General features: G+C 34.2%; 1 protein-coding gene across 2 annotated transcripts in view; it reads right to left on the reverse strand.

Annotated features, from left to right (window-relative positions):
- CPNE8 (copine 8) overlaps positions 1–13,730 on the reverse strand; it is a 306,320-nt gene that overhangs the window by 46,132 nt on the left and 246,458 nt on the right. For both annotated transcript variants that reach the window (XM_059934544.1, XM_059934545.1), the window contains exon 14: positions 10,047–10,093. In XM_059934544.1, the coding sequence (XP_059790527.1) occupies positions 10,047–10,093 (47 nt within the window). The remainder of the gene's footprint in view (positions 1–10,046; positions 10,094–13,730) is intronic.

The raw sequence follows: 13,730 nt of genomic DNA on the forward strand, positions 1-13,730 counted from the left end.
GCTGTGGCTAACACTTCTAAAACTATGTTGAATAATAGAGGTGAGAGTGGGCAACCTTGTCTTGTTCCTGATCTTAGTGGAAATGGTTTCAGTTTTTCACCATTGAGGACAATGTTGGCTGTGGGTTTGTCATATATGGCCTTTATTATGTTGAGGAAACTTCCCTCTATGCCTACTTTCTGCAGGGCTTTTATCATAAATGGGTGTTGAATTTTGTCGAAAGCTTTCTCTGCATCTATTGAGATGATCATATGGTTTTTCTCCTTCAATTTGTTAATATGATGTGTCACGTTGATTGATTTGTGTATATTGGAGAATCCTTGCATTCCTGGAATAAACCCCACTTGATCATGGTGTATGATCCTTTTAATGTGCTGTTGGATTCTGTTTGCTCGTATTTCGTTGAGGATTTTTGCATCTATGTTCATCAGTGATATTGGCCTGTAGTTTACTTTCTTTGTGACGTCTTTGTTTGGTTTTGATATCAGGGTGATGGTGGCCTCGTAGAATGAGTTTGGGAGTGTTCCTCCCTCTGCAATATTTCGGAAGAGTTTGAGAAGGATAGGTGTTAGCTCTTCTCTAAATGTTTGATAGATTCACCGGTGAAGCCATCTGGTCCTGGGCTTTTGTTTGTTGGAAGATTTTTAATCACAGTTTCAATTTCACTGCTTCTGATTGGTCTGTTCATATTTTCTATTTCTTCCTGGTTCAGTCTCGGCAGGTTGTGCATTTCTAAGAATTTGTCCATTTCTTCCCGGTTGTACATTTTATTGGCATAGAGTTGCTTGTAGTAATCTCTCATGATCGTTTGTATTTCTGCAGTGTCAGTGGTTACTTCTCCTTTTTCATTTCTAATTCTATTGATTTGAGTCTTCTCCCTTTTTCTCTTGATGAGTCTGGCTAATGGTTCATCAATTTTGTTTATCTTCTCGAAGAACCAGCTTTTAGTTTCATTGATTTTTGCTATTGTTTCCTTCATTTCTTTTTCATTTATTTCTTATCTGATCTTTATGATTTCTTTCTTTCTGATAGCTTTGGGATTTTTTTGCTCTTCTTTTTCTAATTGCTTTAGGTGCAAGGTTAGGTTGTTTATTCGAGATGTTTCCTGTTTCTTGATGTAGGCTTATATTGCTATAAACTTCCCTCTTAGAACTGCTTTTGCTGCATCCCATAGGTTTTGGGTTGCTGTGTCTCCATTGTCATTTGTTTCTAGGTATTTTTTGATTTCCCCTTTGATTTCTTCAGTGATCACTTCATTATTAAGTAGTGTATTGTGTAGCCTCCATGTGTTTGTATTTTTTAAAGATCTTCTCCTGTTATTGATATCTAGTCTCATAGCGTTGTGGCCGGAAAAGATACTTGATACGATTTCAATTTTCTTAAATTTACCAAGGCTTGATTTGTGACCCAAGATATGATCAATCCTGGAGAATGTTCCATGAGCACTTGAGAAAAATGCGTATTCTGTTGTTTTTGGGTCGAATGTCCTATAAATATCAATTAAGTCCATCTTGTTTAATGTATCATTTAAAGCTTGTGTTTCCTTATTTATTTTCATTTTGGAGGATCTGTCCATTGGTGAAAGTGGGGTGTTAAAGTCCCCTACTATGATTGTGTTGCTGTCGATTTCCCCTTTTATGGCTGTTAGTATTTGCCTTATGTATTGAGGTGCTCCTATATTGGGTGCATAAATATTTACAATTGTTATACCTTCCTCTAGGATCGATCCCTTGATCATTATATAGTGTCCTTCTTTGTCTCTTGTAATAGTCTTTATTTTAAAGTCCATTTTGTCTGATATGAGAATTGCTACTCCAGCTTTCTTTTGATTTCCATTTGCATGGAATATCTTTTTCCATCCCCTCACTTTCAGTCTGTATGTGTCTCTAGGTCTGAAGTGGGTCTCTTGTAGACAGCATATATATGGGTCTTGTTTTTGTATCCATTCAGCCAGTCTGTGTCTTTTGGTGGGAGCATTTTGTCCATTTACATTTAAGGTAATTATCGATATGTATGTTCCTATTCCCATTTTCTTAAATGTTTTGGGTTTGTTATTGTAGGTGTTTTCCTTCTCTTGTGTTTCTTGCCTAGAGAAGTTCCTTTAGCATTTGTTGTAAAGCTGGTTTTGTGGTACTGAACTCTCTCAGCTTTTGCTTGTCTGTAAAGGTTTTAATTTCTCCATCAAATCTGAATGAGATCTTTGCTGGGTAGAGTAACCTTGGATGTAGGTATTTCTCCTTCATGACTTTAAGTATATCCTGCCACTCCTTTCTGGCTTGCAGAGTTTCTGCTGAAAGATCAGCTGTTAATCTTATGGGGATTCCCTTGTGCGTTATTTGTTGTTTTTCTCTTTCTGCTTTTAATATGTTTTCTTTATATTTAATTTTTGATAGTTTGATTAATATGTGTCTTGGCGTGTTTCTCCTTGGATTTATCCTGTATGGGACTCTCTGTGCTTCCAGGACTTGATTAACTATTTTCTTTCCCATATTAGGGAAGTTTTCAACTATAATCTCCTCAAATATTTTCTCAGTCCCTTTCTTTTTCTCTTCTTCTTCTGGGACCCTTATAATTCGAATGTTGGTGCGTTTAATGTTGTCCCAGAGGTCTCTGAGACTGTCCTCAGTTCTTTTCATTCTTTTTTCTTTATTCTGCTGTGCAGTAGTTATTTCCATTATTTTATCTTCCAGGTCACTTATCCGTTCTTCTGCCTCAGTTATTCTGCTATTGATCCCATCTAGAGTATTTTTAATTTCATTTATTGTGTTTTTCATCGTTGCTTGGTTCCTCTTTATTTCTTCTAGGTCCTTCTTAAATGTTTCTTTCATTTTGTCTATTCTATTTCCAAGATTTTGGATCATCTTTACTATCATTAGTCTGAATTCTTTTTCAGGTAGACTGCCTATTTCCTCTTCATTTGTTAGGTCTGGTGTGGTTTGACCCTGCTCTTTCACCTGCTGTGTGGTTTTTTTCTTCTCATTTTGCTCATCTTACTGTGTTTGGGGTCTCCTTTTCACAGTCTGCAGGTTCGTAGTTCCCGTTGTTTTTGGTATCTGTCCCCAGTGGCTAAGGTTGGTTCATTGGGTTGTGTAGGCTTGCTGGTGGAGGGGACTAGTGCCTGTGTTCTGGTGGATGAGGTTGGATCTTGTCTTTCTGGTGGGCACGTCCATGTCTGGTGGTGTGTTTTGGGGTGTCTGTGGCCTTATTATGATTTTAGGCAGCCTCTCTGCTAATGGATGGGGCTGTGTTCCTGTCTTGCTAGTTGTTTGGCATAGGGTGTCCACCACTGTAGCTTGCTGGTCGTTGAGTGAAGCTGGGTCTTGATGTCGAGATTCTGATCTCTGAGAGATTTTTGCCATTTGGTATTACGTGGAGCTGGGAGGTCTCTTGTGGACCAGTGTCCTGAAGTTGGCTCTCCCACCTCAGAGGCACAGCCCTGATGCCTGGCTGGAGCACCAAGAGCCTTTCATCCACACAGACTGGAGGCTTGTCTCTGGCGGCCGCAAAACGAGCAATCTCCGCACCCGACCGCCAGAATCTTAAAAGTTTATACAGAGGCTTTAACTGGGTTTGGTCACGTTTTCAGTCCAGATGGTCTCAACACCACATTGCTTTCTCAAAGCTGCATCCTGGAAAACAGCTCCTTGTGTGTGTCCCTTTAGTTTCTTAAGTGAAAATGGAAATTAAATGGGACTTGTAACAGCTCATAAAGCTCAATTCTACATTAAAACATTGTCCAAAGAAGAAATGCTTCAAGGCATAGTTCTTTTTTGATAGGGAAAAAATAATAATAAACACTTGAGATCCAGAGAGAAACAAAATAAAGGAAAGATCTCCCTTTGGTTTATAATGCATATATAAATACCCAGACCAATTTTGGTTTCAAGATAATTCATTGTGTAAATGCATTTATATTTCCAAAGTGTTATCAGCATTCAAGAGCCAAATGACAAAATTTCTAAAAAAGTGTCTTCTGACCAAGATGGGCCCTAATGTTCCCCTCAGCTTGCCTAAACTTAAGAAAGGTTTCTCCTGACTAAGTCCCTGACCTCCTGTTTCTTAGAACATTTACTTTAGAAAACTTGGAATTGTGAATTCCTTCTCTGTTCCTTTGAGATATAAATCTTCTACAATCCAGGAATGTCTTCCTCAGGGACCTGGGAGCCATCCCTTTGAAATGTAATCATCAAGAAAAATATCACCTCTGTTGCCTAGTCTCTATGGGAGAGCGGGAGCCTACCTTCAGTAAGTGCTAATTAGTAAACACAGATGGCCTAATCACACAGACCAATTTCCCCTCCAATCTCTCAGTACTTTTCCACTAGTTCACCACAGCACTTAAAAACTCTCTCACCTTTTGCTTTGGAGGAATTGAGTTCAATTTCTTTCATTGCAATAGCTTCGATTTCTATTGCAAAAATCCTGAAAAAATTCTTCCTTGCCTGTCTAACTTATTTGGTGCAATTTTTCTGTGACAGTTCTTTCTAAAGCAGGGATTTTGCCTCTTGTTCAAAAGCGTACAGGAGCCACAGATAAACGATACCACTACTAAGTTGTTATTTAACACAACTCTCAAATGTAAGAAGAATTGTTACCCATAGGTTGCAATATGCAACTAATTCTATTTCTCTAAGAAAACCACAACTTAAAGCTAAAATAAAAAAGCTACTAATACCGCAGCATATCTAAACATCTTAGCCTGTCATGCACAGCAGAGCCCAATCCTACCCATTCAAAGATGTTCCCTCTATCTCTTTGTAGCATCTTCATCCAGACCAATCTCTTCACTATACCACTAATGATGTTTTCTTTTCCATCCCTACCTCTCACTTTGCCACTTTCTCCTCCTCCAGCTTATGTCTCACATGCATCAGACATCCTTCATTATTTATTCCAGCCCTTATTGTCTTTCCTCTCCTACTCTTATGCTCTTGTGTTCTGTACCACAAAATTTGGCAATTCCTTGAATCTGGGACCATATTTGTACCACCTCTATAACAGCAGCAATGCATATGGAAAAGTGAACTTGTAGTAGGTTGGTAACATTGAGTTATCAGCTAATAACAATAATAATTATAATAGCATGGAATGTAACATGAACTTACTTCATATCTCACTTAATCCCTTTTCAACAAACCTATGACATGGGTACTTTTATTACACCTATTTTTCAGATCAAATAACTTTCAGATTAAATAACTTGACCAAATCACACAGTAATAATTGGTCAAACTAGAATATGAATCTAGGCAGATTCCATAGCCCTTACTCTTAGTTATAACTCTTTGCTTAAGGATTTTGAAATATTTTAAACCCTGAATATTTTCAAACATATCTGATTTTGTTTTAAAGGTACACTAAGTCTTTGTAAAAAAAAAAAAATAACACTTGAATAGGCTCTTTTAAAAAGCTTCATTGAGATATAATTCATATAACTTATATTTAACCCATTTAAAATGTACAATTCAATTATTTTAGGTATATTTACAAATAAGCAGAACCATCAATACAGTCAATTTTAGAACATTTTCATCACCTCAAAAAATGTACTTATTTACAATCATTCTCTTATTACTCCATCCAGCCCAGCACTAAACAATGACTAATCTACTTTCTGTCACTTTAATTTGCCTATTCTGGACATTTCATGTAAATAGAATTACATAGTATGTGGTCATTTTTGACTAGGTTTCACTTGGTGCAGTGATTTCAAGGTCCTTCTGTGTTGTAGCATGTTTTGGTACTTCATATTTCATTCCTGTTTATTGCTGAATAATATTCCATTGTATGAACATACCACATTTTAAAATCAGTTTGTCAGTTGATGGACATTTGGGTTGTTTCTACATTTTGGCTATTATGCTGCTATAAACATTCATGTACAAATTTCTGTGTGGATATAGGTTTCCATGTCTCTTGCATATATATCAAGGGTGGAACTGCTGGGTCATATGGTAACTCTATGTTTAACAACTTGAAGAACTGCCAAAGAGTCTTCCAAAGTGGCTGCACCATTTTACATTCTCATCAGCAGTATATGAGGGTTCCAACTTCTTCACATGCTCCAAACACGTATTGTTTTCTGACTTTTGGATTATAGTCAACCTAGTGGGTGTGAAATAGTATCTCAATATGATTTTGATTTGCGTTTCCTGATACGTAAGTATGTCAAGTACCTTTTCATGTGCTTACTGGTCATTTGTATAGCTTTTCTGAATAACTGGAATACCACTTTTAATTGGGTTGTCTTTGTTCGAATTATAAGAGTTCTTTATACATTCTAGATACAAGTCCTCTATGAGGTATTTGATTTGCTAATATTTTATCCCATTCTGGGGTTTGTCTTTTCACTTTGTTAATTATGTTCTATGGAGCATAAAGAAGTTTTAATTTTGATGGAGTTCAATTTATTTATTTTTTACTCTTGTTGCTCATGTGTTTGGTGTCATATCTAAGAACCAATTGTCAAATCCAAGGTCATGAAGATATATCCCTATGTTTTCTTCTAATAGCTTTATAATTTTAACCCTTACATTTAGATTTTTGATCTATTAAGGGTCCAACCTCATTCTTTGGCCTGTGGCTATCCAGTTGTCCCAGTACCATTTGTTGAAGAGACTATTCTTCCCCCACTGAATTATCTTGGTACCCTTCTCAAAATCAGTTAACCTTAGATGCATGGGTTTATTTCTGGAATCTCAATTCTATTTCATTGATCAATATATCTATCTTTATGCCAGACCTACACTGCCTTGATTACTGTTGCTTTGTACTAAGTTTCAAAAAAGAGTATGAATCCTCCTACTTTGTTCTATTTTTTTCAAATCTGCTTTGGTTCTTCTGGGCCCCTTTAAATTCCAAATGAATTTTTGGGTCAGTTATCCATTTCTTCAAAAAAGACCTTTCAGATTTTGATAGAGATTACAGTGAATCTGTCATTCTCTTTGGAAAATATTGCCATCTTAACAATGTTGAATTTCCTAATCAATGAATGTGGCATATTTTTCAACTTATTTAGATCTTTAATTTCTTTCAAAATTTTTTCAGAATATAATTTTAGGGTATAAGTTTTGCACTCACTTTGTTAAATTTATTCCTAAGTACTGTATGCCTTTTGATACTATTGTAAATGGAACTGTTTTCTTAATTTCATTTTCATATTGTTCATTGGAAGTGTATAGAGAAAGAATTGATTTTTTAATATGGCTCTTCAATCCTTCAATCTTGCTGAACTCATTTAATAGTTCTAAAAGATTTTTAGTGGATTCCTTAGGATTGTCTACATAAAAGATTATGTCATCTGCAAATAAAAATAGTTTTACCTCTTCCTTTCCAATCTGGATGTCTTTTATTTTTTCTTCTTGCCTAATTGCCCTGGCCTCCAGTACAATGTAAAATAGAAGTAGCAAGAGCAGACATCCTTGTCTTTTTCCTCATCTTAAGGTGAAAGCATTCAGCTTTTCACCCTTAAGTATGATGTTGGCTATAGGTTTTTATATTTTCCCTTCATAAGGTTAGTAAGTCATTTTCTATTCCTAGTTTACGTGGTTTTATTATAAAAGTATGTTGGACTTTGTCAAATTCTTTTTCTATATCAATTGAGGTGACCATGTGGTTTTTACATTTTCTTCTATTGGTACAGTGTATGACATTATTTGATTTTTGAATATTAAGTCAAGCTTACATTCCTGGGATAAATTTTAATTGGTCAGGGTATATAATTCTCTACATATGCTGCTGGATCCAGTTTGCTAGTATTTTGTTAAGGGTTTTTATATCCATAAAATATATTGTTCTTTAGTTTTTCTTACGATGCTTTTGTCTGGTTTTGGTATCAAGGTAATACCTCTTAAAATGAGTTGGAAAGTGTTCCTTCCTCTTCCACTTTTGGAAAGTGTTCCTTCCTCTTCCTCTTCCAATTTGTGAAAACTTAGCATTAATTCCTCTTTACATAGAGTTCATCAGTGAAGCTATCTATACCTGGACCCATATAAACTTTGTGGATAGTTTTTAAGTTACTAATTCAATCTCTATTATGGGTCTATTCAGATTGTCTATTTTCTTAAGTCAGTTTCAGTAGTTTGTATCATTGTATTGAATAAATTCTCGCCCTTATAGGGGTGCTAATGTTTATCAATAAATGAAAGCTAGCATTTTAATCCAGTTGGATTTTGGTGTATATGTTTCCTATATTACTGAATAAAACACATGTGTAAAAATCATTAACTTGAAGCCACAATATTGGAGAATAAATTCATCATGTAGTCAAAGAAAAGCTAAATTAGAATTTGGTCCCCTCATCTCTATTTGTAACTCTACTGCTAACAAGTCAAAATGTGTTGATTAGTAAAAGGATTTTTCTAGATCTGAGTTTTCTTGTTTGTATAAGAGGATGATGGTTGGAGTAAGTGATCTCTTACCTAAAATTCTATTATTTTGTGAAAAGTGAGTGAATGTGAGAGAAATGTGAAGTGAATTTAATGTGAGAGTTACAGCACAATAAACAATTTAAAAAGAAAACTAGATAAATATATAAAGTAATGGCAACTTCTGGTAAAAGTTAAAAAAATGAGAATCAAGGTTGTGGCGAAAAGGGAACTCTCCTGCACTGTTGGCGGGAATGTAAATGGAAACAGCCACTATGGAAAACACTATGGAGGTTCCTTAAAAATCTAAAAATTGAACTACCATATGACACAGCAATCCCACTACTGGGTATATACCCTGAGAAAACCATAATTCAAAGAGACATGTACCACAATGTTCACTGCAGCACTATTTACAATAGCCAGGACATGGAAGCAACCTAAATGTCCATCAACAGATGAATGGATAAAGAAGATGTGGCACATATATACAATGGAATATTACTCAGCCATAAAAAGAAATGAAATTGAGTTATTTGTAGTGAAGTGGATGGACCTAGAGTCTGTCATACAGAGTTAGGTAAGTCAGAAAGAGAAAAAAAAAAAAAATGGTACTGATGAACCTAGTTACTGATGAACCTAGTTGCAGGGCAGGAATAAAGATGTAGACATAGAGAATGGAGAGAATGGACTGGTGGACACGGGGTGGGAGGGGGAAGCTGGGGCGAAGTGAGAGTAGCATCGACATATATACACTACCAAATGTAAAATAGTTAGCTAGTGGGAAGCAGCAGCATAGCACAGGGAGATCAGCTCGGTGTTTTGCAATGACCTAGAGGGGTGGGATAGGGAGGATGGGAGGGAGGCTCAAGAGGGAGGGGATATGGGGACATATGTATGCATATGGCTGATTCACTTTTGTGTACAACAGAAACAAACATAGTATTGTGAAGCAAGTATACGCCACTAGAGATCTAGTAAAAAAAAAAAAAAATAATGAGACTCATGTTCTTATGACACATAATAACTGATTTTAAATGATTATTCTGTTTGAAACAAAGTCACTTCAAAATAAAGTTAAAAGTCCACTCTCTTTCCTTTCTTAAAATGTTTGATATACAAATTAGGAATATCCATACATGGGGTGTTATATAATGGTCCATCTGAATTAATTAAATATAAATGTGTTAACATAACTAATTCTTAAAAATAATTGAGTAAAAGTAAAGTAAGCTGCTACTGTACATGCACTTAAATTCATTTATATAAATTAATACACAGAAAAGTACTATAAAAATGAGGATTATAGTTAGACACACTTCAGAATTGTAGTTATGCATGGAGAAGAAGGGAGCATAGAAAAAATGGAGCAGGGTACACAATGAGCTTAACTAGATCTAAAATTTTCCTTTTAAAAATATGTAAAACAAAAAAGGCAATATTTCAATATTTAATAAATTTGAATGGGACTATTATGCACTTTTGTTGTATTTCTTATAGTCTTTTGTATACCTGAACTATTTCATAATACTGAAAAAAGAAAAGTTATCCGAATTTTATAGGAAACACTTCAGAAGTATGTATTCGTGGAAAGAAAACATCTAAACCTCATGAAAATAAATATTTATTTTTTAATGTAATTGCTGATAATTTTTATTATGGGATAGTTGTAATACTCACCATTTGATGCAGTAAAATCAATAGCCACTGTGAAATTGATTTGTGTTCTAAAATATAAGTAAAATAGAATCATTAATAACTGAATAACCTCATAAAAAGAAGTTTGATTTCCATTTTTGTTACTTTTTTTTTTTGTTACATTTTTAACATCACTAATTTTCTTAAATGTTATTACTAGCAACTATGTTACAGCACACACTGAATAGTATCAGTTAGGCAGTTTTACAAGCTAAGAACCTGGCAAAATACCTTTACGATCATGCAACTGTAAAATACAAAACAAAGCATCAGGAATAAAAATAGCTTCTAGTTGAAAGCACAATAACTAAGTGAGGAGCTCATAATGAAGTCAAACTGTAAATAATTATTTTCCAGTCTCCAATGTCAACATTTATTATTAATTTGTTTTCAAAACTATTCTGTAGTCGATGTGAAATTATTATGCCCTTGAAAGTATGGCATTGCTAAAATAATGTCTAATAATATCGTTCCTTAATCTAATTCTTTCCAACAATCCTGAAAACACAGGATTTTCTTTTGCTTTCTTCAGAACTCAAGTATTTCAAATACTGCTCAGTGCTCAGTGCTCACAGCACTCCTGTGTACTTGCATGTATTTATAGATATGGATAAATATTTATATAGATGAAATTGTTATATATACTTTAAAAATTCAGCACATGGTAGTTACCCAAAATTATCTTACTGTATTAGTGTTTTGTGGTTTTTTTTCTGGTAGAAACCAAGGAGGTGGCATTCGTATTAAAAATTCACTCTTTTGGATAAACCCCTAAGTCTTTCTATATGTAATTCCACTTTCTCACCAAAGAAGGCATAAAAACACAAATAAGTGACAATGATATAATTACTGGGATAACCTGTTGTCACATCTAATTTACAAAATAATTTTTAATTTAAAAAGTAAATAATTTGAAAACATGGTTACTTAGACTATTTTAAATAACAAATTAATTTTGATACACTGTACAATTGATATAACACTTCAAAGTTTGATCTGTTATTTAAATGGTGGTGTGATGATAATGAGGATGGTGATGATGATGGGTATGGCACTATAGGGTCCCTTGTAGTTCTCTTAGTATAAAGTATAGTAACATTTCCTTTTTTCTATAAAAATTCAGCTGAAAACCCTTAATACTACTCAGGTGTTGAAACAAATTCACGTTTTTTCCCTAAGGAATAAACAATCTTTTGTGCTTTACATTAATAAAAACTAATATAGATTCTCTTTATAGCTATATGGTAACTTTTTTCTCAGAGTAGAAATTAGGTTTAGAGGCTAAGAATATAGGCTAATTTGGAGCATAACACTTTTAACACATAAAACTTTAAGAAAAAGAATCAGTGAAACATTTGGGAGAATATTTTGAGATAATAAATCCCTTTGAGGAATTGAAAAGAACAGTCACCATCAGCACATTGCATTGTCATTCTGCTGCTAGAGAGAAAGTGACTATAATACAGGGTATAGTATGGTATATTAGAAAGGGTTTATTAGCTTTTGAGTCTGAAAGGACTGGATTTGATTTTCAGCAACCCAGTTGCTGACATTTACCACGTTTTAGAACTCTCAGAAGGCAGGTACCTGGCACATAACAATTAAGCAAGGACGGACAGAAAAACTACATGAAACATTATCTTTGTGTGTGTGTGTGTGTGTGTGTGTGTGTGTGTGTATCTACATATACATATAGAATGTGTTTTTATATAGCTTTTATCAATTAACCTCATAATAACTTTTAAAGGAAGGTACTAGTATTCTCCTTTTATAGACGAGGAAATCTATGCTCATAAAACTTAACTTTCCACATAAGTAATAAATGTCAGTACTGGAATTCAAATTCACAGGTAACCTCCAAGACCATATTTATAAAATCTATGCTACTTTAATTGTACAATTAAATATTTGTGAACTGTCTGGTTATAATAAAAACACAATAAAAGATAGTGATATTATATTACAAACTGAAAAATGATACTATACATATATCCTTAATGATAAAGATGCCAGGACATAGTCTCATGCTTGGGAAAGTCTGTCCTTCTTCTATCACTTATGTTACATACATAAATCACAAGATAATTGGTATAAATGCCTTTTTATATTCTTTTACTCAAATGACACTTCCTTAGGAATGAAAAATACTCTAAGCTTCAAGAACATGGGTTTTAGCACATTATAAAAGTCAATATAGCAGTTGTGTCTTTGGTTCAATCTTCCTTAGGTTTTAGGGATAGACACCTTGTTTTGGCTCAACTCTCTCATATAGCAGTGTCTGCTTTCTACATATTGGAACATCACTGTGTTTATTGGATGAATGAATGCGTTCACTTTATGACTGTTTCTAATATATTTTCCAAGGTAGCCCAGGATGTGTAGCATAAATACCAACTCCTTAGAAGCATTAGTTGTAGATAAAAAAAACTTCAATAATCAGAGATACAAAGGTCATTTCAAAGCCAGTTTTACCTAGCAAAGCTGCAAAAAAAGATATGGCTACTAACTGAAGAAGTATACTGTATATAAGAATAAAAAATGAGAGAAAAGTATTTATTTACTGAAACCTTTAGCTAGCTAAAGAAACCAAATTATAAAACCAAGTAGATTAGGTACAACAAAAAGTGTAAAAAAAAAGAAGAAGAAGAAGAGAAAATTTAAAAAGAAATGAAAGGAAGAGGAAGGAAAAAAGAGGGAAAAAAGGAAAGAAGGGACAGAGGAGTGAGGGAGGAAGGGAGGGAGGAAGGAAGGAAGGCAGGAAGGGAGGAAGGAAGGGAGGGAGAAGGAAAGAAGGAAAAAAGAAATAAAGAAAGAAAGGAGGGAAGAAGGTGGGGAGCCAGGCTGTACCAAGAGTACCTATGAAGCTTGAAGCTTGGGACATTCCAAGACAATATAAAAGATAGATGCATTTAGCACTAAATGATTACTAAGACCATTTGATAATCATGGTGCAACAGAAAATCTCGACAAGTAAAACAATCATTGATGCATATTTGGTGGTTAATTGATGTCAAGATTTGATCACTTCCTTGCTTCATTCTGCATATCAGAAAGAATCTCACTCCTTTACTGTTTTGAATCAACAGTATTCTAATCAGAAGGTAAATATGATGGCTCACAGATCATTTCATGGTTGTGATAGTCCCTTAACCTTAACACCATTTGGATTTTTGCAACTAAAAAACTACAATTCAACAATTATTTATTGAGCATCTTCTGATTGTCAAGCACTGTGTTAAGTGATCAACAGAAAATGGGAGCAAAGCAAACACTATCCTTGAACTCATAGAGCTCAATTTCAACTTTCCACAATTAAAAACAATGACAAAACAGCACAGAAGTTTATCATGTAATTAATAATCAATAGCCTAACTTAAAACACAACTGTGCATTTACTGTGGATAACAGCTTGTTCATTCCCACAATTCTTAAATGTTCTCATTCATATAATAATGTATACTTATTATGGCAAGGGCCACATTTTTTGTATTTTGAAAATATTAGCTAATAAAAGTTTTAAAGAAAGTTGCTAGCAATACTACAACCTTAGGCTAAAACAGATTTCTTGAAGATTTTGATAAATGGTTTGTCATAAAAGTAAAATAAATCTTTATCAGTAATTGTTACCTTTTTATTTTTTTTTAATTTATTTACTTTACCTTTAAT

The sequence above is a fragment of the Balaenoptera ricei genome, chromosome 10, assembly GCF_028023285.1.
Source record: "Balaenoptera ricei isolate mBalRic1 chromosome 10, mBalRic1.hap2, whole genome shotgun sequence".
Taxonomy (NCBI): domain Eukaryota; kingdom Metazoa; phylum Chordata; class Mammalia; order Artiodactyla; family Balaenopteridae; genus Balaenoptera; species Balaenoptera ricei.